This window comes from Etheostoma spectabile, chromosome 8 (assembly GCF_008692095.1).
Source record: "Etheostoma spectabile isolate EspeVRDwgs_2016 chromosome 8, UIUC_Espe_1.0, whole genome shotgun sequence".
NCBI classification, from domain to species: Eukaryota; Metazoa; Chordata; class Actinopteri; order Perciformes; family Percidae; genus Etheostoma; species Etheostoma spectabile.
In genome coordinates, this window is record NC_045740.1 from 10,122,847 (window position 1) to 10,148,733 (window position 25,887).

The window sequence follows — 25,887 nt, forward strand, 5'->3', positions numbered from 1 at the left end:
TAAACAAAAGGCAAACCCCATAAACTACAGTAGAATTTTATTTACAGTCTTGAAAGCTAAAACAAAAATAGATTGCCTGATTGACAGCCTTTTGCTCTGTAACCAAATGCCAAATCTACATCTCTGGCAGAAATTCCACAAAAGCAAAACATCAACAACAAAAACAACACAATAAGACTGAGGCCACTCACAAAATAAAAAAAAACTTTATTTTTGTTGGCTTTAACATAGCAAATCAAAGTACATTTATCATAAATCAGATAAATAGGGACTTTGTATTTTTAAGTCAGGTACTCCTCATTCACTTCTTTGAATGTATAACTGACTGACTATAACCCTGCAGCTCAAGCAGATTTCTCTCCCTCTGCTGGTTAAACAGCATAATGATTTTCACAGGAAACAAAAACTGATGATATCATAAAAACACAATGAAAGGACGTCCAGCTTCTAAGCTGAGGTCTGCGGCCACATTTCTGTGACTGTCCTTCCCAAGACCCTTCCTATGTGGAAAGAAAAGATTTAAATTATAATTTGTACAAGACTGTTTTCCCTTTAGGTGTCATTTAGCCATATTTTGTTGCACATCAAATATGAAATTCACTTATTTTGAGGTCTGGTAAAGAAGACGCAATACATGTTTTTGGAAAAGGATGGCGACACGATGTTTTCATTAACACAGACACTTCCCTGTTTCAGACATGGGAGTCCCCTACAGCCTTGCAAATGCTTGTGTGTCTCTGCACTTGTATAGGGAGGTCATAATATGCCAAGGCCTCCATTTCTCAGCCCACTGCTGAGTTTTCCAAATCTGTGTTGCCCATATCATCTTCTGTCTCTCCCTGTTGTTTGGCATTTTCTTCTTCATCGGACTGATAAGTTGTGTTCATCTGTTCACCACTATCACCACTTCCTGCTGGGACAACACAAAAAGGCCATTTTCAGATTTTTAACAATGTTGTGAAAAGTGGATTATTTGTAAAGCTGCATAATATAAAGAGAGTTGGATCAGGCTACTCCTAAACAGCAACATTGTATAAGAATGGGTTTCACAAGACACAAGTTAAATAACTGTAGTAGACGAGCTAGATCACAACAGATTTTGCACCATGGGGAGTGTCGCTGTTCTTGCTGACCTGTGCTGGTTTCTCCGTCTTTCTTCTCAACGAGGAAGATTCGTTGCATCATAAGTTTCTTCACAGTGTGGCACATGTACTTGAGCTCTGGAACACTGTCTTCTTTTCCTGCAGACATGTGTCAAAATCATAATGGACAATACGTGAAAGAAAGAAAAAAATTTATATAAACATTGAAAATATATGTAGAACCTTACCTTTCTGTGGTCCCTCCTCGAACAGCACACACGTTCCCAAGGCATCTTACAAGAGGCAAGGACAGCAAGTCAAATGTGTGTTTAACATCCTTTATATGATAACATTTATTATAGCAGTTCACGGAGGCCTTTTGAGGTGGTAAAAATAGTCAGCAGCCTTATGACTAACCATGTTTATTAAAACAAATATGCCTCTCTTTCCATACATTCTATTGCAAAATTAGGTATTAGTAATGTTCTTGACTCTATAATAAGCAGATTTGAGGGTGCAGTTGGGCAATTCGTTATTACTGAAACCACAAAAGTCAGCATTTCAGGTTAGAAAATAACTCTTTGGAGGTGGTGTAAAGGGACATGTTTCCAACATGACCACTTATTTTTAGAAGAGAGAAAGGAGCAGGAGAGTGAAATTGGTTTTAACAGCAGGCACAAGTAAGTTAAGCTACACCATAGTCTGTATGCTTTTCCTTAGATTTTTAGCTGCGGTCTTACCTTCATATTCTCCTGCAAACACATATTGTCCAACCTGCATCATGGGCTTCTCGCTGTCAATGTCCTAGAACACATGGACAAAAGCTATTTAGTCACTGCTGCGGATGGGGACCAGCTATTGATGTAATGCGTGATGGCCAGGCTTCTTCTCTTTCTTTACCACAAAGCACTACTTTCCGATACTCACAAGAATCTTGCATGTGCCCCGACACTTGGACAGGAAGTCATTGTTGATTATACCAGAGAGCTCCACCACAACAAGCTGCTCCTAAACAAGCGAAAAGACAAAAAGAGGGATTGTAGGCCAACACAACGACACTCCCGACAAATAATACGTAATTTACATTTTTCAACAGTCAAAACAGCATAGAGAAGAAAACATAAAATAAAGTAATTACAATGTAGTTAACATTTTACATCGCCAGGGGTCTTACACCATATTTGGACCAGATAATGAATATCTCAGGGAGTCCCACACACGTAGTTTAACTCTACAACCCAAACCAATGTTTAGCGGGGAAGTTTGTCCCCGAAGCTCTTACTTGGAAGGTTAAAGTTACCATAATGGCGAAATTTAACCAGTGGTAGTCCTCATCCCATCAGGACCCCCAGGCTAACGGTAACTAACGATAACATGCTAGCCACATGAAGCTAATGTTGCTACGCTGGAAAAGCCAGTAACGTAACGCTGGTGGTATTTCGTACCTCCTCTTCCCATTCATCTTCCATGTTGAAAGTCCTGGAATAAAGATAAATGATAGCAATTAACGTAAATACAATATCCTACGGGTTTACATCACATACAGAAATCGCCCATCATTTTTTATTTTTTTTCCAACTTCCGCGAATGTACGGTGCCCGTGAAGCCGTCTGTGTTTGTTTTTTCTCTTCTGCTTGGCACACATTCAGTTACAGGCCCTGAACAACGAGGGGCGCTGGTGCTCAGTTCTTTTGTGGCATCATGTTTTTTTGCAAAGCCATTTAAAGTGAACTGTAAATAGAATAAATAACAATTAAATCTACCTCCCTCCGACCCACCCTATATATCTGTCTATCTATCTATCTGTCCATCTATCTATCTACTATCTATCTATCTGTCTATCTGTCTGTCTGTCTGTTCTACTCATGGTTGAGTATGACTGGATCTAAATATTGGCTACCTGTAGGTACACTCATCCACATCTAACATTAATGTTATTAATGTTCTCCTGCAGGAGGCCAAAGCGGAGGTGATGAGATGAAATGAGATGAAATGAGACGGTACACTTTATTGATCCCCAAGGAGAAATTCATCTTTCAAAAGGCACAGCCAACAAAAACAAGCTCACACATCAAACGTATCCAAAACAAAAAATCCAGATATGAAGTATGACTAATTCATAATCAAAGTGCACACTAGGTAAAAAAAAACAAAAAACAGTTTTGTTTGTCAGGATTGCATTTATTGAACATAAGTGAATTTGGAGGTCTTTGTAACAGGCATGAGGTAGGCCAGAGCCGGAGCAAATTCCTGATACACACACTTGAGGAGTCTGTAATTACAAATGTATTTCTATCATTATGTTAGGAGGTAAAGTGTAAAATAATGAAATCTTATGGACATGTAATCTAATTTATGGGCTAAAGACGTTTTGTGATTCATTAACACAGTCTTCAGCAGTTGTTAAGGGGTAGGAAATTCTCTGGTAATTAAATTGTTAAATGCCATTGAATTTTGGCAAACAACACATGTTTATTTTTAATCAAACACTTGTTGTATTGCAGTTTTTGGTGAACAAAGTTTAAAACAGGATTCTTCACAAATATAATAATAAAGTCCATAGGATGAAAAGTGAAATGTTTTAAACTTATTTATCGTTCAGTTGTCTTGATTTAATGTTTATATTTTTTTACCTTAAAATACTTGACTAGACTCAATGCATATTGTTATGTACATGTATATTTGATATGTATAATAAACATTTAATATGTATATAGACCTATATTTTACATATATATTTTAATATTTATATAATTTGCTTATATATATATATATATATATATATAAATATATATATATATACATATATAAGCAAATTACATGACCGTATCACTTGTACAGAATGAAAACAGAAAACAATGGCACCTCCAAACAGTTGATATATTTGAAACATAATATTTATTTAATAGTCCTGATTAATAATTGTACATAACGATTGTAATAGGACGTATCTCTTTTAATTTGGTACCCTCTACACTGGGGTCAGAGATCAGGGTCAGCTGAGGGGCAGCACCCCCGGAGCTCGTTGGGATTCATCATCTCGCTCAGGAATTCTGAGATAAGGACGGTTTTTCTCACTGAGCGCTGACCATCCGGGCCTATTATAAAAACAGCACAGTTGGGATAAATAAAAATGTATTTGTGCATATAATAGGTCAACTATTAACTTTGCTTGTGCTTTTAACACATGTACAGTTTGGTACTCAGTAAATATTCTAGGAATTTTGCATTGTGTTGGAGATTAAAGCTTTCAATTTTCTTCCACCGACAGCCCGTTTCGTAATAGACTGATGGAGGGAACTGCAGTAACACTGAACCTGTTTAACTCGAGGGATAACAAAGACACTAAATTGGTGCTGGGACGGCTACAGTTCTTTTCCTCAGATTTAGGAAATGGAGTCTAAATGAGGGCTTAATAGGTAGATATTTTTATGCTGCATGGTTTTTCAGATATCTGCATTTGCTCTTCATGAATTTGATGGTAACCGTAAATAGCAGACTGGATTTAATGCCAAAAAAAAAGCACAATGTAAAAACATACAGGTTTCGTGCATTTACAATGTATATTAATTTTCTTTAAAAAATTGAATTGTGAACATAGGGCATTCATATTTTTAATATTACAATTTTTAAAAAAGGTCCATCCAGGTGCCGTAGAGAAAGCCAGGTAACAGTCGTGGAGTCGCTTGGATGCCGGCAGTGTCTGTAAATACCTGTATAAATGCAACACGGATTGACGCTGAATAAGCCTCTCCCTTGGAAAGAGATTTTTTTTTTTTGAATTAGATTCAGGCAAACCAAATTAAAGGGGGTGCAAATCCCCCATGTGCCTTTTGCCTCCCCATTTCTGGCCTATCATCTATCTCTGGACCATGGTGGGGTTGTCATGTCGACCAGTCCACAAGTTACTATGACAACGGCTCAAGGGGAAACACTTGCTAGGGAGGTTATTGCCTCCTTGGGGATGTAAGAAGGACAGGGGGAATGTAAGCAGAGACAAAGATAGAGGGACTTATAGACACCAAAAAGGGTTTAAATGAAGGGAGAGGTCAAGTTAGAATATGTCAGCTGGACGTGTGTTTGTGTGGCCTACTAAAGGCCAGTTTACATTCTAAGTCACGCTGAAGTGGACATAGTGTGTAAATCAGAGTTGCCCCATTGAAGCTTTGGATGCAGAGTACTAAGTTTCCTGCTTCTGGACGAGCCTCTCCTGTACATGATGTATTACACTTCACGCTCAGTGCCGTACCCTGGGGCAGAAAGGGGTGGGGGCAAAGGAAGGAGTGACATTAAGGACCCTCCAAGGTGTCAGATGGGTCCCAAGCTTCCCCCATATTTTGTCATATAAATGTCATAAAGACAAGTTTGGAGTTGGGGAGCTTTTGGCTCTCGTTCTGCCTGGGGGGTATCATGGTGGCTAATTGTCCCATTAACACTGACAGGGTAAATTGGTGGAAGGGCTAACTATATATTATAGTGAAAACAACAACCCCTGGCATACACCTGAGGGCATGGCGTGTTTTACAGTACGGCCTGTGATTGTTGGAGTGTGTATGCAAGAAGTGTGTAATCTGTAAATGTAAATGTACACTCACTTGAGAACTTTAATATTGGTTAAATAATCTATATTCATCACTACGGAAATGAACGTGCAGTGTCCATAATGGAGAACGTCTCTCATATCTGTGCTGGATTTTTTTAAAGCGTACATTTAGATTATTCAGGAGAGTTATTGCATTCTATTCTTTTCAGTAAAAATGTGACTTTATGTGAGGACTGCTTTAGAAAGGATTGTGTATTTCGGTGTATATGAGTCTATGACGCATTCCTCCCACGTGAAGGCAGATATCAGATAAGTGTTCACATTCCTTTTCATTGTTTTAAATGGGGCCAAAAAATGCAATTGCAAATACAGATAAAAATGTATAAGAACCAGCGATGCAAATAATCATGGATCATTTTAAATAATTTTATTGTTGCGTCACAGCACTATAGTGTAAAATTTGAGATGATTTGTTTATGATGAATATATGAATACTGAATGAATGGCGGTTTCCAATTATTGATACCACATCTTCATCATCATGTTTTTTCCTCTGGCTTCACATCTGTTTACAGGTATCTTTTTTACACAAAAAGGCACAAATGTAATATGTTAAAATACACTGCAGTGTTAAATCATATGCACATGTAAGGATAAACATAAACAGCAGATATTGCCTTAGCTTCAATTAACATTTAACATTTTTCTTATTATTCAAACCCATAAAGGCACAGCAGGTAAATTGTCTCTGTCTCTCTCTTACACACACACACACACCACACCACACACACACACACACACACACACACACACACACACACACACACCTAGGACCAACGTTACATTTATATCACCAATCACTGTCATTGTCTTTTGCTCATAAAATGACTGTCACCGTTCTGACTGCAGCCATCAAAACAACAAAAGAAAAATATCCATGAATGCATAAATAGAACAATACAGTGCTTGATATATGTTTGTGATAACCTGCAATCTTTGCTTGGCATGGGCCAGACAGACAATTATTTTAAACGTTTTCAAATCGTAACATAATTATTGGATGTTCTACAAACATTATACTGTAACTAATCGCCAATGCATCGATTCTATATTTACAGTTGCACAAATGCAAGGAATATAATCAGACCAAACCAAGAAAAACAAAACAAAATCAAAATGCCAGTAGCTTTCACAAAACGAACACAACGAAATGTCATCAATATTCATGTACTATTCCGATGTGGCCTTGTAATGCGGTTGTTTCACGCAACAGTGAGCTGATAGTAACCCTACTGCAGCCTATTTTATATTCTGTGTTATAATATTCCTTTATTGCTTTTCCATAGGATTCTTTTTTAACATTGTAGGCCACACCTTTCTAAATTTATATTTATAAAAGTCAGCTTTGGCAATCAACATAAAGTTAAAAGATACCATTTGATATTGCAAATAAATGCCGTTTTCACCTTCTAAAATATGGACGATCGACAGATTGCACATCCAGCGTGAAATTCACAATAGTATTATCATAACAATAGACTCGAGTGGCGAGGATGACGGCCAGAGCAGAAAAACCCCAAAGGTCTTCTGTGATGACCTAAACACATCAGTTTATGCTTAAATATTGTTTTTGTTTTCCAAACTGAGAAAATGAACCTGCAAACCAATGCCCAAAACCCAGACCTGCAACCATCAGTCCAAAGACAGCCAATGGTGCAATGTTTATGTATGCATATGTGTATATTCAAAAATATTTAGTAGACCCCCCCCCCCCCTTTTGTTTTAAACATTATTTTTTTTGTATCTCTTTGTTAGACGTGAGTGTCTGCCAAAAACCTGCGGTTATGGTTATAACTTTTTCAAAGCAAGTGGGCTATCACACGGAAATTTGAACATTTTATGAAAAAAATATTATTTAAGTATGGGACATAATGCTTACATGTGAGCGTCTAACGGCTGCTTTATCCCAAACAAAATGTCAATATAACATTCCGAAAATAATCCTCCAGGGCCTTGCAATGTGCTTGTGGTGACAGTGTCGCATTTTGTAGCAGATTTTCTGGCATCACAATATTCTACTAAAAAGCCTTTTGTGTCTTTTTGGTGAATATTGCTTTTTTTGACATTAGTGCACTTCGTGGTATATTATCCCGTATTTTGGTGCAACTAGAGATTTTTCTGCGATATCTCATCTCTACATTTTTTAGATAATGCTGCATGGGATTTGTCTTAACATCCGACTAAAATGTATAACTGGGCTTTTACAGCGAAACTATTGTATTTATAATAACAATTCCACGTTTTAGCTTAGATTTCTCATACTTTTTAAATATTTTCTTCTCCTCCTTGTCCTCTCTATAGGTGCCCTGTAGCCTCTCCCCCTCCCTCCTCCCTCCCACCCTCTCTCGCGGAATCCTATTGATCCAAACGGGCTAATTAGCGGTGTCTGCGCAATTACGCACATGCGCACTGGGCGTAATCTCAGCCATTTTTTGAAGGAAACTAATTAGCAGGAATAAAGAGCCAAGTGTTTTCCCCCCACAGTGATCAGAACTCATTCTACCTCTGGAGCTCGCACAAACCCCTCCGTCCCCCATCTTCTGTTTACTACAGCCTACATGTAGCTTTAATTACAGCGTTGTTTGGTAACAACTTGGACTCCGCTGCTCTCTCCCTCTCCCCATTTTTCCTCCTGGCTCCGTAAAAACGCAGAGGATCATTCATAAGGAATGAGTGGGCTCTCTATACGATTGCTTTCTGGACTACTACTTATTCAGCGTACGGAGCTTTGTACCAGAGCCGCTGCAGAAATGTAAGTCTTCCATTTGTTTACGATATTAAAGGCACGGGAGGAAGCAACCCAGCGGTGGAGAGGAATGGGTGTTTGGTTAGCGCAGCCTGTAAATCGCACAAATCGAGCTTTTGTTAATCTGCTTGTGCATCGAGTCACCTGTTACTGGATACTGAACGCGATCTATCTTGGTTTCGCTAAATCGGAGTGTGGTACGGTGCGGTCCACTGTAAACAAAGGCTGAAGTAGTGTGGAGGCTGAGTGTTGGTCAGTGGCTTGACAACACAGACAGAGACAGGGAGTGAACTTCAACTCGCTGCCCGTCTGGTATTCTCCAGTAGTCCCGTTATTATGGTTCCCAGAATATTGCAAAATACAACTTAGTGATATTACCTTGAGACTGGTGTCGTAGGCTGTATGCGTGGTCCTCACGCAAAGCAGTTGCGTTCATAACAGTATTTGTCCATGTCCAACTGTAGGCTATTTGTCCAGGTCCCTAGAAAGACAAACAAAATGCATTTTCCTAAAGTATAGCCACACAACTCTTCTCTATGTGTCTTTCTCTCTCCCCCTCACACCCCTGTCACTCCTTTCTCTCTATTCTAAACACACACAACACACACACACACACACACACACACACACACACACACACACACACCCTAACATAGAGATTCAGGGGACACACTTTGTTGTTGGATGTTTTGTTGTATTGATTATAAAAAATATGTTTTGTGGATTCATATTTCTATAAATCAAATGTACGATTTCAGGTGAAGATTATGAGAATTAGTTTGCAGTGCACAAGAGGATTTACTCACATTAACACACATACAGTAGATGTCCACACACGCTGTAAAATGATGGTTTCCTGCACTTGTGATCGATAGAGAGCCAGGAATGTTTGTATAAATAGTTACATTGCCGATAGACACAGGGTATTGATTGCAGTGTAAATGAAAATCTTTATCAGATTAGAGACTGTTCTCAGCTGCTGGCAGGCAGGCTAGCCCCTCAGCACTATCCAGCGGGACAGTGGACAGCTGCAGTGGGCAAGGGTCTGTGGCCTGTGACATAAACACAGTACATTAAAGTACAATCAGAGTGCCGATATGAGCCATATATCTTTAAGGTGCAGAGAGGGGGTGGCTGCAGGAGAGAGAGGGTGTTTCAGCAGGAGGGGGTTGGTTTGGTGGTTGAAGGAGAAGGTGAAAGGGTACATTAAGGTCTCTCCTTGATTAAAAAAAAAAAAAAAAAAAAAAAAAGGTCAGTAATGAGATTGTGGGACACACAGAGTAAGAGAGATGTATCTGTCTCATCTGGCATCCATCTGTCAGTTAGAAACAGAAGAGGAGGAGGAGGAGAGGCCCGATTTATCTTTTAGAAAGTCTCCGTAGTGGAACATTTTTAATGATTAACTTAAATGTTTATGGTCATTCATGCATGATAAAATGTTGTATCCAAAAGCCAAGGAAATGCAAGCTTGAAATAGAGATTAATTTGCTTTACATTGTTTTTTTAACCACTCCACCATTATTGATTGTACATGCATAATACATAAAGTTTCCATTTATTGCAAAAAGAGATTAATTATTTTAATGTACATGATTGCTTCAGTGTTTGTGTATTTAGTATGCAAACAATGGGACTTACAGGAGGTGTACCCAATGCTACACATACAATAGGGAGACGAGAAATGTAATACACTGCACTGTAACACACATGTCTGAAATCTTGACAAAAATTAGTTTAATTCATTCAAAAAAGCTTCGTACATGTATTTTGTATTTTGGACTAAATTAGATTATACAGATGTTAATGTATTGTGACCACCCCTGTGTTTGCACTGCATGTCGTAAAATGGCTTGTGCTAAACAGAGATCCAGTCTCCTCTCATAATATCTCTGTACCAATGCACAACGAAAGATGTAGAGACCGATACACTGGCTTTGAAAACTGTTCTTTTATCCGCTTTTATCTAAGTGTGGCAATTTAGTGGAAGCCCTTTAGCTCAGAAGCATTCAGTTCTTTTTTTAATCCTATCCCCTGAGGAATATTATAGACCTCCTACGTAGCCTTTACCCGCATTCCTCTACCTAGTTTAGCACTCATGCTATTGATTTTCCCATTAAGGGCTAAGGCTAACCCCTGAATAACCAGCCTCTGTATTGCGCACTGTGAGGGCAGTATTGAACAGACGCTATCCAGGGACTGTAATCAATGGCCTTCACTGTTATGCAATATTATTAACATGACTCATGTATTTCATTTTGTCCTTTTTCTTCTTTTTCACTTTTCTTCTGTCTCTGTCTGTCCTGCTCTATTCTTCTCTTTTCTGAAACACAGGTCGGGCAGTAATGTGTGGCAGCTGTAGCCTCTGGTATGGACAGCGGTGAGGGAGGAGGAGGGGATGGAGGGGGAGGAGAGGAGAGAGATACTGACCTCAGTCCCCAGGCTTTATCTCTTCCTCTCCAGACCCTAGCGGTCATTCCGGAGCAGGGGTCATCCTCTCATACCTCAGCCATGGCCCCTGCCAAAGAGTCCCTTACTCTGCCTCAGCAGGAGGAGGAGGGCGCACAGGGGTCCCAGGCTAGAGAAGAGACCCAGGGAGGTGAGCAGAAAGAAGGAGGCCTACATTTGCAGGAGAATGGAGCGTGTCAAAAGCAGGGGATGAAGGAAAACTTCGGGGAGGGACATTTGTCAGGGCAAAGGAAGGAAGAAGGGGAGGTACATGTAGGTGTGGGAGAGGCGTCAGTTACAGGGGGCCTCCCAGCAACCCTTAGCAGCAGAGGCGGAGAGGAGGAGAAGGAAGAGGAGGAGGCCATCTCAAACCAAAGCCAAACCAAATCCAAATGTTCTTTATTACCTCAACAGAGCCAGCACAGCTCTTCTTCCAGCACTGCGAAGGCCAGTGGCACACTCGACAGCAAAATAGCCGCCTCTCCAAAGCCCTCCCCCACTCCTTCCACCTCTCCAAAGTCCTCCCCTTTTCTTTCCACATCTCCAAAGCACTTCACTTGTCCGTCCTCTTCTTCTGCCCTGCTGAGCGAGACAGAGGTAAAAGACATTAAGGGAGATCAGGGCTGGATTTCTGGGTTTCCGCAGAGCTTTAAATCCCAGCAGTCTACTCCGGCTTTTCCACTGGCAGGTACGGAGCCTGCCAGTACACCTGCTGAGGATGATGGGCCGACAGGGGTTCCTCACTCTTCCATTTTCAATGGAGATTGTGCCAAAGCTCCAGAACCAAATGACAGCCAGTTAGACACTGATGTGGATGACGAGGGAGACAAAGAAGAAGAACAGAAAGAAGCTATCCTTAAAAACCTCAACCAAGAGCTCTCTCCTAATTCACTGACCAGTCACATGACCATAATGCACTCACGCAACTCCTGCAAGACACTGAAATGCCCCAAGTGTAACTGGCACTATAAGTCTCAGCATACACTGCAAGCCCACATGAAAGAGAAACATCCGGAGACAGGAGGCCAGTGTGTGTGTGGCGCCTCTGGGGGAAAGTGTGTGTGTGGCGGTTCAACACGAGGTGTGTGTGGATATTGCAGTTCGGGGAAACCCCATCCTCGCTTGGCCCGTGGTGAAACTTACGCCTGTGGCTACAAGCCCTACCGCTGTGAGGTGTGTGACTATGCTACGTCATCGAAAGGCAACCTCAGCATACACATGCAGTCGGATAAACACCTTAATAATGTTCAAAATGGGGGACACTCTAATGGTCACGTGCACACTTCCAACATTACCAACAATAGCAGCTCCTCAGACGGCCACACAGCGGATGAGCCCACATACAAGCCCCCACTCTCTATTCCCACGCCTACTACCCAGCCCGCCAAGCTCACACCAGCTGCACACACCCACTCTCATGGTAAGCGGTGGCGGTGTGATGTGTGCGACTATGAGACCAGCATTGCCCGCAACCTGCGCATACACACCACCAGCGAGAAACACACACATAATATGCTACGGCTCCAGAGAGGTTACTATCTGTCTCACTGCAGGAGTCTTGGCCCGCAGCTCAAACACCTACAAAACACAGGTGAGTAATGTGTCTCTCGGTGTATTCCAACTTTTACAAAAAAAAAATTAGGATATTCTTACAGGAGATCCCTCTGTGTTTTAGGTGCCGAGCTCTCCCTGAACATGCGACTGACCAGTCAACAAGTCACAGATCAGCCGGTCACTCTTGGGTCTACACTGACTCCTTCGCCCTCCCCCTCCCCCTCTCCCCCTCCAGCCCTGTCTCTGTCCCCCACTGAACCCCTCTCCCAGGGCATGTTTCAATGCCTTGTCTGCTCCTGCTTTTCGTCCGACAGCTTAGAGTCTGTGGAACAGCACCTGAACGCCCCGCGCTCTCTGCCTCAGTCTGAGTGGTGCTCCCTGGTCACTGGTGGCTGCCACTGCATGCTGTGCGGCTACACCACCCCGCTGAGGGCTAACTTCTCCTTGCACTGCCAGACTGACAGACACCGCACCCGGTACCAGCTGGCTTCTCACCTCCAGGAGGGTGGGGACAGGGGTCAGGAGGGGGCATCCCTTATTGCTAAGGGCAACCCCGTCCAGCTGAGATGCAACTTGTGTGACTACGTGACCAGCAGTTTGGACAAGCTACGAGGACATTCCCTCAGCTCACACCACGAGGCCAGCGTCCGGGTTTACCGAGTCAGTACACTCTCAATAATAACTTTGTCTTAGGACATGCAAGCAGCATTTTAAACAAATACGTATTCAACAATCCATGATAATCAGACTAGATTTATAAGCTGTTTTCCAACCTATTATTTACTTTTACTTTATTTACTTTTTCTACCTCATTATTTTTAGTTCTTGCAGCAGTATGATGGTGAGGTTGATGGAGGTTCGTGGCTGTTCCATTGTCTCCTATGCAACCACTCCTCCTCTTCTAAACTCCAAGTACTGAAACACAGTCAAACCCCAACCCATCAGCAGAGGGAAGGGCTACTACAGCTGCAGCCACTAGGCGGAGAGGAGCTGGCAGCCATTTTCACCATCAGGAAAAGCCCTGATGGTGTCACAGGTGAGAATATGAACTGTGCGGCCTTATTTGATTTGATTTGATGTGTTTGCTGACATCAGTGAGCAGACAGGGGATTAAGATGAAAAGAGTGAGAAAATGAGTAATGGCTGTTGCTGAGATATTGACCAAGTAAATTGATTTGTCAATACACATCCTTGTTATATCCCCAATAACCCCTGACAACAGCTAACTAACACCTGCTAATCAACGGACCAATACAAATCTCCTGGATAAGAATGGAGGAGGCGGAGGCTAGTCACCAGTCTGCATTCTGTTTAAGATAAAACACATCACTTGGAGCGTGTGAATTACTGGCACAACATCTAAAATTAGTAGTTCAACACTTCAGTTGTAAACTAAGTCTATCCTGTGATTTGTCTATGTGCGGATTAAGATTTATTGAGGTGAACTGATTGTTTGTAAGTCCATATTATGTCTACTCCACCCCTGAGGAGAATCTAATGGAGAATCAATACTTGATCAATAGTGTATGGAGGCAAGCAAGAAGAATGAAGTTTGGACCAAAGACATTGTTGTTGTTTTTTTTAAAGGTTTTAAAGGAACATATTGTTTGAAGCACAATGTTTGTGTAACGTAATTATTTGTTGTGTCCACTCCCAGGAGAGCTCAGCGAGGATATAGAAACTTCCAGTGAGACCACCACTAGTCCTTTGGACACAACCAAAGACACTTGTAACTTGGGGGTGAAGCAGATCTCTGAGGAGAAAGGTATGGCTGCTTCAATGTGCAAAACAATTCAACGCATTGTACAACATATTATAGTTAACTCAAATGACAGCATGATAATATATTACATAAATATAATCTCATTTCCATATTCATGTGTATTTTTACTTGAAGAAGAAACTCGTGACAAGGAAAGAGAAAAGAGGGACTCATTGCCCTCAGTCAAGCGTCGATCCTCTGGATGTGAGGAAGTGGAAAACGCTATCTCAACCAAACGCCCCAGAATACACCAGCAACATGAGAACCAGCAGGTGAGCAGTTAACACGCTCACTCTGACATCTCTCCATTAGTGCATGTTTAGGTACTGAGCATGTTTGTGTGTAATTCAGGCCTGTGTGTAATAATAACAACAGAGTTTAAATTGTAATTTCCCCTTGCGGTATTAATAAAGTATACATTATCATTATTTAATAATTTAGGTATGTTGAGGTGAATATAAAATGTAACAACAGACACATTAAATGCTGTCCTAGTGTAATTCCACAAACTCAGCACATCAGTGCTTTCTTTAAGCCTTCTAATCTGACACCTTTTTAACCATTTTTTTCTCACTTCTCTCTCTTTTCTTCTTTTAACTTTTTTAGACTGTCCAATGCCCTTTGTGCCAGGTTTTACTCCCACACACACACCTTCGACAGCATCTCTCACATGTGCACAGTGTGGCGCAGGATTGTGTAGACAAGCTCATCAGCACAGTAAGTGTATGCAAGTGTGTATTTGTTTGTATTTGCGTTTGTCAGGAAGCAAAAGAAAATGAGAAGGCAAAGCGATGGGGGATGGGGGAGAGTGAAATGTAGGGAGACAATTCCATTAAGAAGGCACCAGAGAGAAAGGCAGCGCTTTTTTAATGCATGTTTAAGTAGCTCCCCGCTATCATCTTTGATGCAGCCGTGCATTCTGTGTGTATGTGTATGCGCGTCTTTTAGAGTGGAAGAGAGAGGATTTGACTGAGTGAGGGAAAAGCCAGTCTTTCTATAATGCATGTTTAAGTAGCCCTCTATTACCAGAAGTGCAGTCAAGCTAAAAAGGGGCCCCCATGCTTTTTACTGTGTCTCTCCAACTAACAAAGACTGGTCATCTATCCACATCACCATCCTCCATATCCCTGGCCCGTATGCTAAGTGGCCTTTGTCTCTTGCGCTCTTCGCCTCCACTTGACTGACTGCTTTTCACCCTTTCTCCCCTCTGCTGTCCCTCCCTCCCCCCTCCAGCGACTCCTATCATTCCTATTCAGCAATCTCTGTCCTTGCCCCTCCCTTTCTGTCTCTCCCAAGCTCTCTCTCAATTTCTTATGTTACCCCTCCCTTACTCACTCTCTCTTTCCGAAGCAGTTTTTTTGTTCATTGCCCAATACTTTTTCCCTCCCTGCTCGCTCTCTTTTTCATATTCTACCCCCCTTACACCCCACCATAGTCCTGCATCCCTCCCTCCCCTTCCTCACTCTCTCTCTGATAGTAATTGAGGTTCATTAATTCAGACTGAGGTGATGATGGCCATTATGTACCTTGCTTTCCAATTACGTTCTCTAGATTAAGCCTGACCTTCAGTTTTCTCTGCAGTGTGTGTGTGTGTGTGTGTGTTGTGTGTGTGTGTATGTGTATGTGTGTGTGTGTGTGTGTGTGTGTGTGTGCGTGTGGTTGTTCTTCTCTTTCTCTCTTATGAAGCTGTTACGCAGAGAAAACTCTTGTCATGTAAATCTCATCTTTAGCTGTCTGTCCTTTCCTAAGGGTAGCTAGCTGTTCGCATAGATATAGTATTTGCTCTCAGTGCTCGAAGCAGTGGAGATGGAGCTTTTCTATATGAAGAATGATTTTAAATAAATTCATTATTCAGCTCAGTAAAGTTTTATTAAACCCTTGGGGCATGTTGGAGGGTGTCACAGGAGCTGAAGGGCAGACACACACATATCTCAAACATATACACTAAATTGATGTGCCTTGCTGTCTATACTGCTGTGCAGGCAGGTGCAAGATGTAACGATATACTTACAGATTCACACTTTAATGTTTTATGATATTAGGACTGGGTGTGCAGGCCCTCATGTTTATACATGTTGATATTTGCTTGCTATTATGCTGTACAATTAAATGTTTTATTCATAATGTGGGATTAAGAAAATATGGTAATATCCCATATTTCTTTTCAGTTCGAATAGGTGTGTAACTGGCAATAAAAAAAAAAAACTAACAAAATTGACAGACTATCACATTTTCTTTCTTCCAGGTCACACTATCCATGGAAGAACCGCGGCCTCAGCTGCAGACAGAACCACATACAGATGATAGTCAGAAAAATAAAAAAAGCAAGAATAACAATACAAATTGTACAGCTACTGCTGATTCCAGTGCCTCGGTTGATTCACAGAAAAACAAAGGTTGGTATAAAATATATTAAAACTGACCAATTATAATCAATTTAGATGTTAATTGAAGAATCATAAATGCCAAACCAAACAAACATGTCATGGTAATTTGTTCAAAACACATGGTCTTCTTGGTATAATTTTATTTAAAATGCACTATTAGTATTTACTTTTTTATGCATTTTGCAGGAATTTCAGTAGAGAACACTGAGGGAGATGTAGCCGCACCCAAAGACGTCACAGCTCTACTCACCCCACCCTTGGAAGACACCACTCACCCTCCCAATGGCAGACTGGCTCCTCAGTCCCCAACTCAGACCCCCCCCTCCTCCCCGCCCTCCTCCCCTCTCGGTGACCCCCCTCCCCTTCCTGATCGCCATGGTTACCGTTTCCGTTGCAGCAGGTGCAGCCTAGCGTTCCCCACTCAGGAGAAGCTCCAACTGCACTGGCAGTACCATGCCATGAGGGCGGCGACAGAGTGCCCCCTCTGCTCGAGACAATGCCGTAGTCAGGAGGCCCTGCAGAGACACATGCAGAACACACACTCACAGCTTGACAACACACAGGGGCAGAATACACTCTTACCGCCTCACACTACTCAATACATGGAGCATACTAAGAGCTCAGTTCAACAAGATTTTAGCTTATCACCTCAAGTGGGTCAAGAAGCAGGAGAGCATGAGGATGAACAGGTAGAGGAAGAGGCACTTGGTATGGAGGGAAAGGAGGAACAAAAAGAAGAAGAAGTAAAATTAAAAGAGATGGACACGGTTGGGGAAGTGGATGGAGGTGAAGAGAATTTAACAGAGAAAGACATCCTATCTGAACCTACTTCCAGCTCTTCTGTCAAAAAGAGCTCTAACCCTACAATTGATCGCTATCTGGATCCAACCAGGCCCTATAAATGCACAATATGCTCTGAATCCTTTACGCAGAAAACCATTCTTCTAGTCCACTATAACTCTGTGTCCCATCTACACCGGGCCAGACGAGCCCTACAGGACTCTGGCACAGGTGTTGCTGCCCCTGAGTCTCCCCGTGGCCCCGATCCTAGGCCCTACCGCTGCCGATTGTGTGGAGTGGGCTATAGCCAGAGCTCCACACTGGACATACATCTTCGCTCTGTCCTTCATCAGACTAGAGCTCGTGCTGCCCAGAACATAGCTCCACAGAGCCCAGCATCTAGTGTAGCAGCTCCAGTCTCAGTCTCCACTACTGCCACTCAGGTTGCTGCATCCAGAGGAGAAACATCCAAGAGTTCGCCCTTCACCAAGAGGCCAGATGTAGTAAGCTCTTCAACCTCTTTACTTTTAGGCCCTGGCTTAGCAGCAGAGGCCCAGCCAACCCTGTCCAACCATACTGACAGTAAGCATACTAAAAAGAGAGTGGCAGAACTTATAGCATCAAGAAACCAGCTAATGCTAATACAGCAGCAGCAACAGTTAGTCCAGGCTCAGGCCCAGGCCCAGGCCCAGTTACAACACACAGCTCTACTCCAGTCCCAATTGATGCAGCACCTATCCTTTGGGGCAGATAATCTCCTTAACCAACACTTCTCCCTGGCACCAGACAACTTGCTCTCTCTGCATCAGCAACTTCTTCTTCCCTTTTACATGTCAGGAGACATGAATCTTAACCCAGAATTGGCTGTTAAGAGCCTAGAACTTAGTCAGTTATTATCTGCTAACTCTATCCTAAAAGAACAGGTTAAGGCAGAAGTTAAAAGGGAGTCCCAACCTCAAATAGAGGTGAAACAACCTCAAAAACAAAGTTCAAACTCAATTGTTAACCAACCAAAGGATAATGTGCAGTGTGAAGCCAAGGTCAAAGCTGGCTGCAGTGGATCCTCCATCAACCAGTCAGAAGGAGAACACAGCAATTCTAGTCCTGGGGAAGAAAAAGAAGAAATGCCTGTTCCTACTGTTAAAAATGAGAATCAGAAGGTGGAAACTGATTCCTCTTCATTTAAACTTCTTGGATTGCAGTGTCCTCCCCCCAGAGTGCCCTATGCGGCTGTGAATGGGGAGCCTCTCCGAGCCCTGCTGCAGAGTTATGGCTATGAGTTGGCACTGCAATATATACAAAGTAGACACAGACACCAGCAGCAGATATCAACTCGTATGGTTCCAGATAAACAGTGCTTTGATACCAACAAAATGGAGGTATGCTCAGAAAAAGTTGAGTTCAGTGGACTACAGGATGGAATGATGGAAGGCTGTAAAAAGGACGACAAAGGAATAAGGGACAATGGAGAGATAGAACAGGTGCCTCAAAAGAAAAAGAATGATCAGGAATCTGCAAACAAAGAGAAAGGATGTTGTGGAAGAGGAGAAAAGTGTAGCGATTGTGGCAAGCTTTTTTCAGATGCCTTGATTTTAAAAAGCCACCGGGAGTACATTCATAGGATACTGTTTCCCACTCCGGCACTGGAGAGGTTTTCTAGAGAATACAGGATGCAGTATGACCAGATGTATCCGCTCACACAGCCTAAATCTGGGGATTCAACTGCTTCAGCTGCAGCCCCAGTCCCATCCTCAGAATCAGAACCAGCACCGGAACCAGTTATGCCTCAAATTAAAAGTCTTGCATCCTCACCTATTTCCTCTTGTTCAGATCCCATAACCAAAACATGTGCTTCAGGTACAGACCTAACACCAAATGCCCCTGCACCGCCTTCTCCAGCATTTTCTCAACCGCACAAATTTGAACAAGAGGCACCCATCCCAAGCACATCTGCTACAGCTACTTCTCCAACCACATCCACAGCTAACTCCATACCCCGTACCTTGCCTAAAATACCAATGCTTCCTCTTTCCTTGCCCCAACTTCCTTTACCTAAGCTTCCCCTACCCCACATTCCTTTTCCCATGGACCTACCTCTCCTCTCTCCAGTCCTGCAGTCTGTGGGTCTCCAGCCCCAACCTTGGTTAGACTCAAGTGTGAACCCTGAGTTGGCAAAACTCCAATCTCAACTCAACCCTGCCCTACTAGGGCAACAACCACAGCTCAGTCCAGCTTTGCAAGGTCAGCCTCCACAGCTCAATCCTGCGCTGTTGGGTCAACCATGCCAACTCAGCCCTATCCAAACAGGACAGCAACCCCAAGTTAGCCCAACAATACTTGAACAACAAGGTAAGAGAACCCGAACCCGAATCTCAGAGGAGCAACTGACTGTTCTGAGGAAACACTTTGATATTAACAGCCTACCCAGTGATGAAGAGATCAACAAGATGTCTGCTCTGTCTGGTTTGCCTCATAAAGTCATCAAACACTGGTTTCGCAACACCCTATTTAAAGAGCGCCAGCGGGACAAGGATTCCCCTTACAATTTTAATAACCCCCCAACCATAGCCCTGGAGGAATCCAGAGAGGAAGTAGCACAAAACCTGCCTCTGACACTTTCCCCTTGTTCGGTGTCTCCGGGCCTTCCAGCCATCCCCTCCCCACAGGCCCAGACAGCAGACCTCCAGAGAGGAGAGCCCCATAGAGGCAGACGCTCTTCCCGAACCCGCTTCACAGAGCAACAGCTGGAAACCATGCAGGGGGTGTTTGAGGGGACCCCCTACCCCAGAGAGGAAGAATATGACAGGTTGTCTTCTCTGTTGTCGCTTCCGAACAGAGTAATTGTTGTATGGTTCCAAAATGCTAGGCAAAGAGCCCGCAAAAATCAAGACCGGGGGGCTGACAATGGGTTAGAGGGGAAGAACAAGCTTGACAACAGTCAGAGATCGAGAAACGGCTGCTACAAGAATGATGATGATGATGATGATAATAACAGCTGTGGGGATGAAGGACAAAGTGAATCTCAGAATGAAAACTCCATGGATCTGACTTATGAGTATTACACAAACCCTGACTCACCTGTCCTTGATTCTTCCTCTCACTGCACAGAAAGTGAGCATCTAACAGCCAAAGGTGAACCAACACCTCTCACTAGGAAACCTGAAGATAACACAATCTCTCCACCGCTTAACAAGAGTTCAGCTCTTGTTCAAACTAAAGATGGAAATGCAGATGCAGACATCCAACGTAAGGAAATTGTTCAGGCCATAAAAATAGGGTCCCCTCCACAACAAGAGCCCAATCTGCAGCCAAAAGGGACCCCAGAAAGTACCCAGCCTCGCTCTTCCTCCACTTCACAAAAAACAGTACCCATTGCGCCCACAGCTCATTCCGGCCAGGGCCATGCGCACAGCCCTCCTTCTGATCAAGCTGTTGAAAAGCCAGCTGATACATCACTCGCTCCAGAGTCTGAAACAAGCCACATTCGGCTGCCTGGTGCCACCTCTGGCCTATCCACTGAAACCCAGCCAAAAAACCATCTCCAACCCCAAACCCAGACTCAGTTCCAGTGCAGTCTCTGCCCAGTGTCCTTGCCCTCAGTCCAGCTGTGGCAGGAGCATCAGACCAGGCACCTCCTGGCAGCTCAATCCCAGGTCCAATTTCTCCACACTGGGTTCACAGACCGACCTATGCCTTACATGATGCTCCATGCCAACCATTCCCTGATGGCCAGCCAAATGCTTTCAGGCGCTATTTCCCAGATGCACCCTAATACCACACATCCTATGATTTCACACTTAAATAGCATGCAAATTAAGAACACACTCTCTGATCACTCGACTAACACCCTCGGCAGCCTCTCTCAAAGTTCCCTGACACCTGTTAAGCAGAGTTCAAAGCTTATGTCAGAGACCAGTTTTGAAGGCCAAAGAAGCAGTAGAGAGATTGAGGAGGAGCACCGAAGGGATAAGCGTCAGAGAACCACCATCACCCCAGAACAGCTTGAAGTCTTGTATCAGCGCTACAGCATGGACTCTAACCCCACCAGAGGAGTCCTGGAAGGGATTGCACGTGATGTAGGCCTTACAAGACGTGTGGTTCAGGTATTTTATGATTGTTTGTTATGTCTGAATATGTGTAAATTATTTGAGAGAGAGGGACAGAAATCTAAGCATAGCAAAGGAATTTGTGCCTTTGTGTATCTCAAATTTTAAAACATGCTGGTCTTTCCTTTTTATAGGTCTGGTTTCAGAATACACGAGCCAGAGAGAGAAAAGGGCAGTTTCGGTCAATGGGGCCAGGATCCAGTTTCAGCTTGGGTTTGAACCACCTACGCTGTCCATTCTGCAGGGCTCTCTTCAAGGTGAAAAGTGCTTTGGATGCCCATATGAGGTCTCGCCATTGGGCAGAAGCTGAAAGAGCAGGCTACAACTTATCAATGAGTAATGGATCCAATGGACAGATTGGGATGGCTATGTCATCTGTCATGGACAGACCAGGCCCATCTATCTCCTCCAACCTCATCCCAAACCATGGCTATGTCATCACTAACAAAGAATTAACTATAAAGACACCTGTGACCTCTTTTTCTTCAACCACTGATCTAAATAACCCAGAGGAGGATGATGACTACGATGAAGACGATGAGGACTACCAGTGTGAGGAAGGTTCCAGTATGGCTTACCAAGGGTCTCCTAGTCCTGAGGGATCTGGGGGACCAAGTTCATATTGGGGTGAGACGCAAAGTCTGCAACAGCACCAACATCAGCAGCAGCGCCAAAGGACACAGATGAGCCACTACCAAGTACTCCAACTCAGAGACTTCTACAGGAGCCACCGTACCCCCAACAGACATGAGTGTGAGAGACTGGGCCAAGAGTTGGGACTGCCTCACCGAGTGGTGCAGGTACATTTCAGATATTCATAAATGATAAAATGCAGTTTGATCTGAATGTATTAAAGATTAAAAACAGTAGTTTCAGAACAATTAAGTCTTTTAAGGCCAATAGCACATTTTTACAAACAAATCTTTTTTGCAGGTGTGGTTCCAGAATGCCAGAGCCAAGGAGAAGAGGGCCAGGAGCCTGAGCTCTGATTCTGCTGAGAGGGAGCAGTCGGAGCTGTCCGCAGGGGCAGGGGAAAGAGACAGAGCGTAGAGGGGCAGATTGCGGTCCCTTTGCTTCCTTCTACTACATTCTCCCCAAAACCTCTCCTGTACCTGCTATTGTCCTCCAACCATATACCTTTTCCACTTCGCTGCCAAACCTGTAACCTAAACACCCCAAAGATGCTGAGCCACAGTGGCCCAAAGAGAAACTCTCAACTGAAAGTAGGAGAGAGCATAACCAAGTTGTCTCCACCACAGCTTTCCTCTTTTCATATTGTTCTTAAACTCTTTCCTGGTCTGTTCTTTCTTGTTGAAAAGAGTCCCTCTCCCTATCCGTCAGACACCTTACTACAACCAAACACCACCTTGATAAGAAACCAACCAGATGCCACAGAGGCCAAAGAGCATTCTCCAAGTATGTGACCTCACTGCCCAGCTTGACCTGCAGTCTACCTCTCAGTCTGCATGACAGACTTACAGTGAGCCCTCCACCAGACAGTGCTTAATGACTAGCTGTGTAGCATGTTGTGCCAGTCTGTAAGAGGCTGGAAAAGAAATTGTCAAAGAGATTTTAGTGTAAATAGAGAGCTCCAAAAGATAAACTTGAAGAAAAACAAAGCAGTTAACAGTGGATGAAAAAAAAAAAGACAGAAAAATAGATGGAGGTATTCACATAGAGCTTTTGTAAAGACTGACTCAGATTCCAAAGCTCGTAACCAAAATTTTACATGTCTGTGGATTTAGTTTCAACATGTTTGTTTTCAATAACAAACTGCAGAGCTGACGTCTGTACAGCGAATGGGTGAGATCTGCAGCTGGCAAAAGTAAGCCGAGTACCAATAAACTGATACGGTGCCAGACTGCAGCTTCACCTTCCACAAGCCAATGATGAGTCTTCTGTTGTACATGTACACCATCTATGTTCCTTTAGTGGATAACAGCCCAAATAGCACAGAACGTGAAGGCCAGTTTGTCCTGAACGGGGCAAACTATTTTTTATAGCACTCAACCATTATACTGTAAATGAAAACTTTAACCAAACTCAAATTTACATTGTGTGTGTTTAGTAATAGTTTCTTAATATAAATCTTATGGATTGAGATAAACTGTCTTGCTTCGATATAATAGTGTCATGATTATGAAAAGATTATGACAGCTTTGATATGTTCTGGCAAGGTGACTTACTGCCTTTCCGTTCTATTTGAATATACCAATGGCTGACCAATGTTATGTGATTAATGTAAAGCTTTCTATGCTCAGGTCAACAGCTCAACATGGCTCTGCTTCAAATGTGATCTTAATACTGTATTTTTCTGTTTTTAAAACAGAACAGGCATGGTTTAACCTTGGACTAAGTATTTAAAGATATCAACAAAACATCTGTATTTTAAAGATCTGAGCTTTTCACCACTGAGTAATAGATTGTGACAAAAACCTTATTGAAACTAAAGTGTTTAATAGTGTGAGGGGTAAATGTACAGTATTTAGCTTTTGTATGGTTGACTCAAGACTTCATTGGATGATTGAGACATGGCTCCCTTTTTCACTTATAGATAGGGAGCTACTGCGGAAAGCTGAGAAAAACTTTGGCTGTTATCAATGTTATTTTTGTACACTTAATTTATTTTCCCTCTTTCTCCCTCCTTTCCTCTTTTGCTCTCTACCTTTCTTCCTGTGTTCATTTGCAACCAGTCCTTATTCTAACTGTAATAATGATAATATAACAATAATAGCTAAACAATAATTAATGCTTTAAGACAAAAATCCAAAGACGTAATGATACTTTAACCAATGACCTACAAAAATAAGCGCTACTGTTTACTTGACGATGTATTGCTGTTTTTAAAGAAGGAAGGAGTCCCTATATCTAAGCTACTGTTTTCTGCCTCTCATAAGCACACTGGAGACTGTAACCAAAACCCCAAACTAGAGCCATGGCAGTCTGTAATATAGCGGTTAAAGAGTTTTACTTCTCTTGAGAAATGTTGCAGTTTATTTTCTTTCTTTTTTACCATAGTGTTGAACTTCAGCCCTTAAGGATGTCCAGTTTGCTGCTAATGTACTGTAGTTTCTAACGATACTGTAGAAAGATGCATGCTCTGATCGCTTTACCACTAGGCTTTAATGACTACAAACTGTAATGATAACTGTGATGCTGTTGATAAACTGCTCCTATGTTGAAAACAAATGGACATGTGGGGCTCTATTCCATCAGGTTTGTTTTTCAGTATCCTATGAATTACCCCTACTCAGAAGATGAAAAAAATGGCTTTCGTAATACCAGAAATATTTTTTAAGCTTCCAGTTTTAGAGAAACCTGCTTGGGGCATTAACTTCTCAATACTTATGGAGCTACTGCATAGCTATTTGAAGGAGTTTAGCCCTGAACCTTTCACTGGTATGGTGTCAGTCTTTCTATGTTGCAATGTCTCTAGTCCATTTGTCCAGCTAAAACAGCTTTGCTAAACTCAGACTGACATCACAGCCAACTTTCCAAAGGATGTGGACTGACTAACTCTTGTCATGTTTTGTTCTTAAACTAACCAATGTTTACGACAATACCAATGAGCTTTCTTCTGTACAGAAATGTGCATTCCAAATACCACAAAGGCAGTTTTTTGTATACTGATTATTTTAAATTTAATTTGTCGTACTCTCTTGATCTTAGTGACTGTAAGATGTACATATTGGGGTCCTCTATGCTGAAGGGACTCTGTTATCCTTACTGTAGGTAAAACTATTCTTTTATTTTTTCTGGATATGTTGTTGCCATAGTGATGACCAAAAAGATACCTGTGATGTGCACCTGTCCTTATGTCCTGCTCCAGTGGTTTAGTGTGTCTCTATATTCTTCCTTCCCAAGTTTTCCCCTACTGGTGTGTGTTTCTCTTCCTTTCCCTTCCCATACTCCACTGAGCTAAATAAAGTCTGCTTTGGTGCATGCTCTGGTCTCATCCCTTTGGTCTAACCAAGAGAAGCCATTTTATGAATGATGTGGTATGTGTCTGCCTGTTATATCTGTGTTTCATATTCCAGGTTTTGTGTGTGTGTGTGTGTGTGTGTTTGTGTTTTTGTGTGTGAGAGAGAGAGAGAAACAGCAATGTGTGGAAGGCGTTTGGTGAAAAGAGCCATGACCTCTGGGGTCACTTCATTAATTACATTTGTGACATTCAGCCAGATGAGTTTCCTTTGTGACTAAATAATATGATGAATATTAACGACCTCGGATGAATTACACTGCTGCTTCTGATGATAATGTGTTTTACGACTCTGGGAGAAAGGGGAGTAAAATTGTGCACCACAGCACATTTAGGACACTCAGATATTCATATGCAACATTTTAGACCACAGCATAGGTTTGCAGAACAGATTTTATTTTGTTGAATTTACTTTTTGTGTGTAAAACCTTCCAGTGGTTGAT

General features: G+C 42.5%; 2 protein-coding genes across 5 annotated transcripts; one reads left to right on the top strand and one right to left on the bottom strand.

Annotated features, from left to right (window-relative positions):
* Nucleotides 1-20: 20 nt before the first annotated feature.
* gtf3c6 (general transcription factor IIIC, polypeptide 6, alpha) lies at nt 21-8,923 on the bottom strand. 4 transcript variants are annotated; one of them, XM_032524249.1, is made up of 7 exons: nt 8,810-8,923; nt 2,528-2,561; nt 2,010-2,090; nt 1,823-1,886; nt 1,331-1,375; nt 1,134-1,241; nt 21-913 (listed from the first exon to the last, which is right to left on the bottom strand). In XM_032524249.1, exons 2-7 carry the CDS (start codon nt 2,549-2,551, stop codon nt 783-785), a joined length of 453 nt encoding a protein of 150 aa, XP_032380140.1. In that variant the 5' UTR covers nt 2,552-2,561; nt 8,810-8,923; the 3' UTR covers nt 21-782. The 4 variants fall into 4 exon arrangements, with proteins under 4 accessions (XP_032380140.1, XP_032380139.1, XP_032380141.1 ...); XM_032524248.1 differs by lacking the exon at nt 8,810-8,923 and having other exon boundaries at nt 2,528-2,716; XM_032524250.1 differs by lacking the exon at nt 8,810-8,923 and having other exon boundaries at nt 2,365-2,613.
* Nucleotides 8,112-25,407, top strand: LOC116694517 (zinc finger homeobox protein 3). The gene is made up of 11 exons (XM_032524242.1): nt 8,112-8,437; nt 10,763-12,467; nt 12,552-13,090; nt 13,253-13,466; nt 14,088-14,195; nt 14,328-14,464; nt 14,799-14,909; nt 16,438-16,588; nt 16,766-21,462; nt 21,600-22,265; nt 22,399-25,407. The coding sequence occupies exons 2-11, from the start codon at nt 10,799-10,801 to the stop codon at nt 22,513-22,515; spliced, it is 8,409 nt and encodes a 2,802-aa protein (XP_032380133.1). The 5' UTR covers nt 8,112-8,437; nt 10,763-10,798; the 3' UTR covers nt 22,516-25,407.
* Nucleotides 25,408-25,887: the final 480 nt, after the last annotated feature.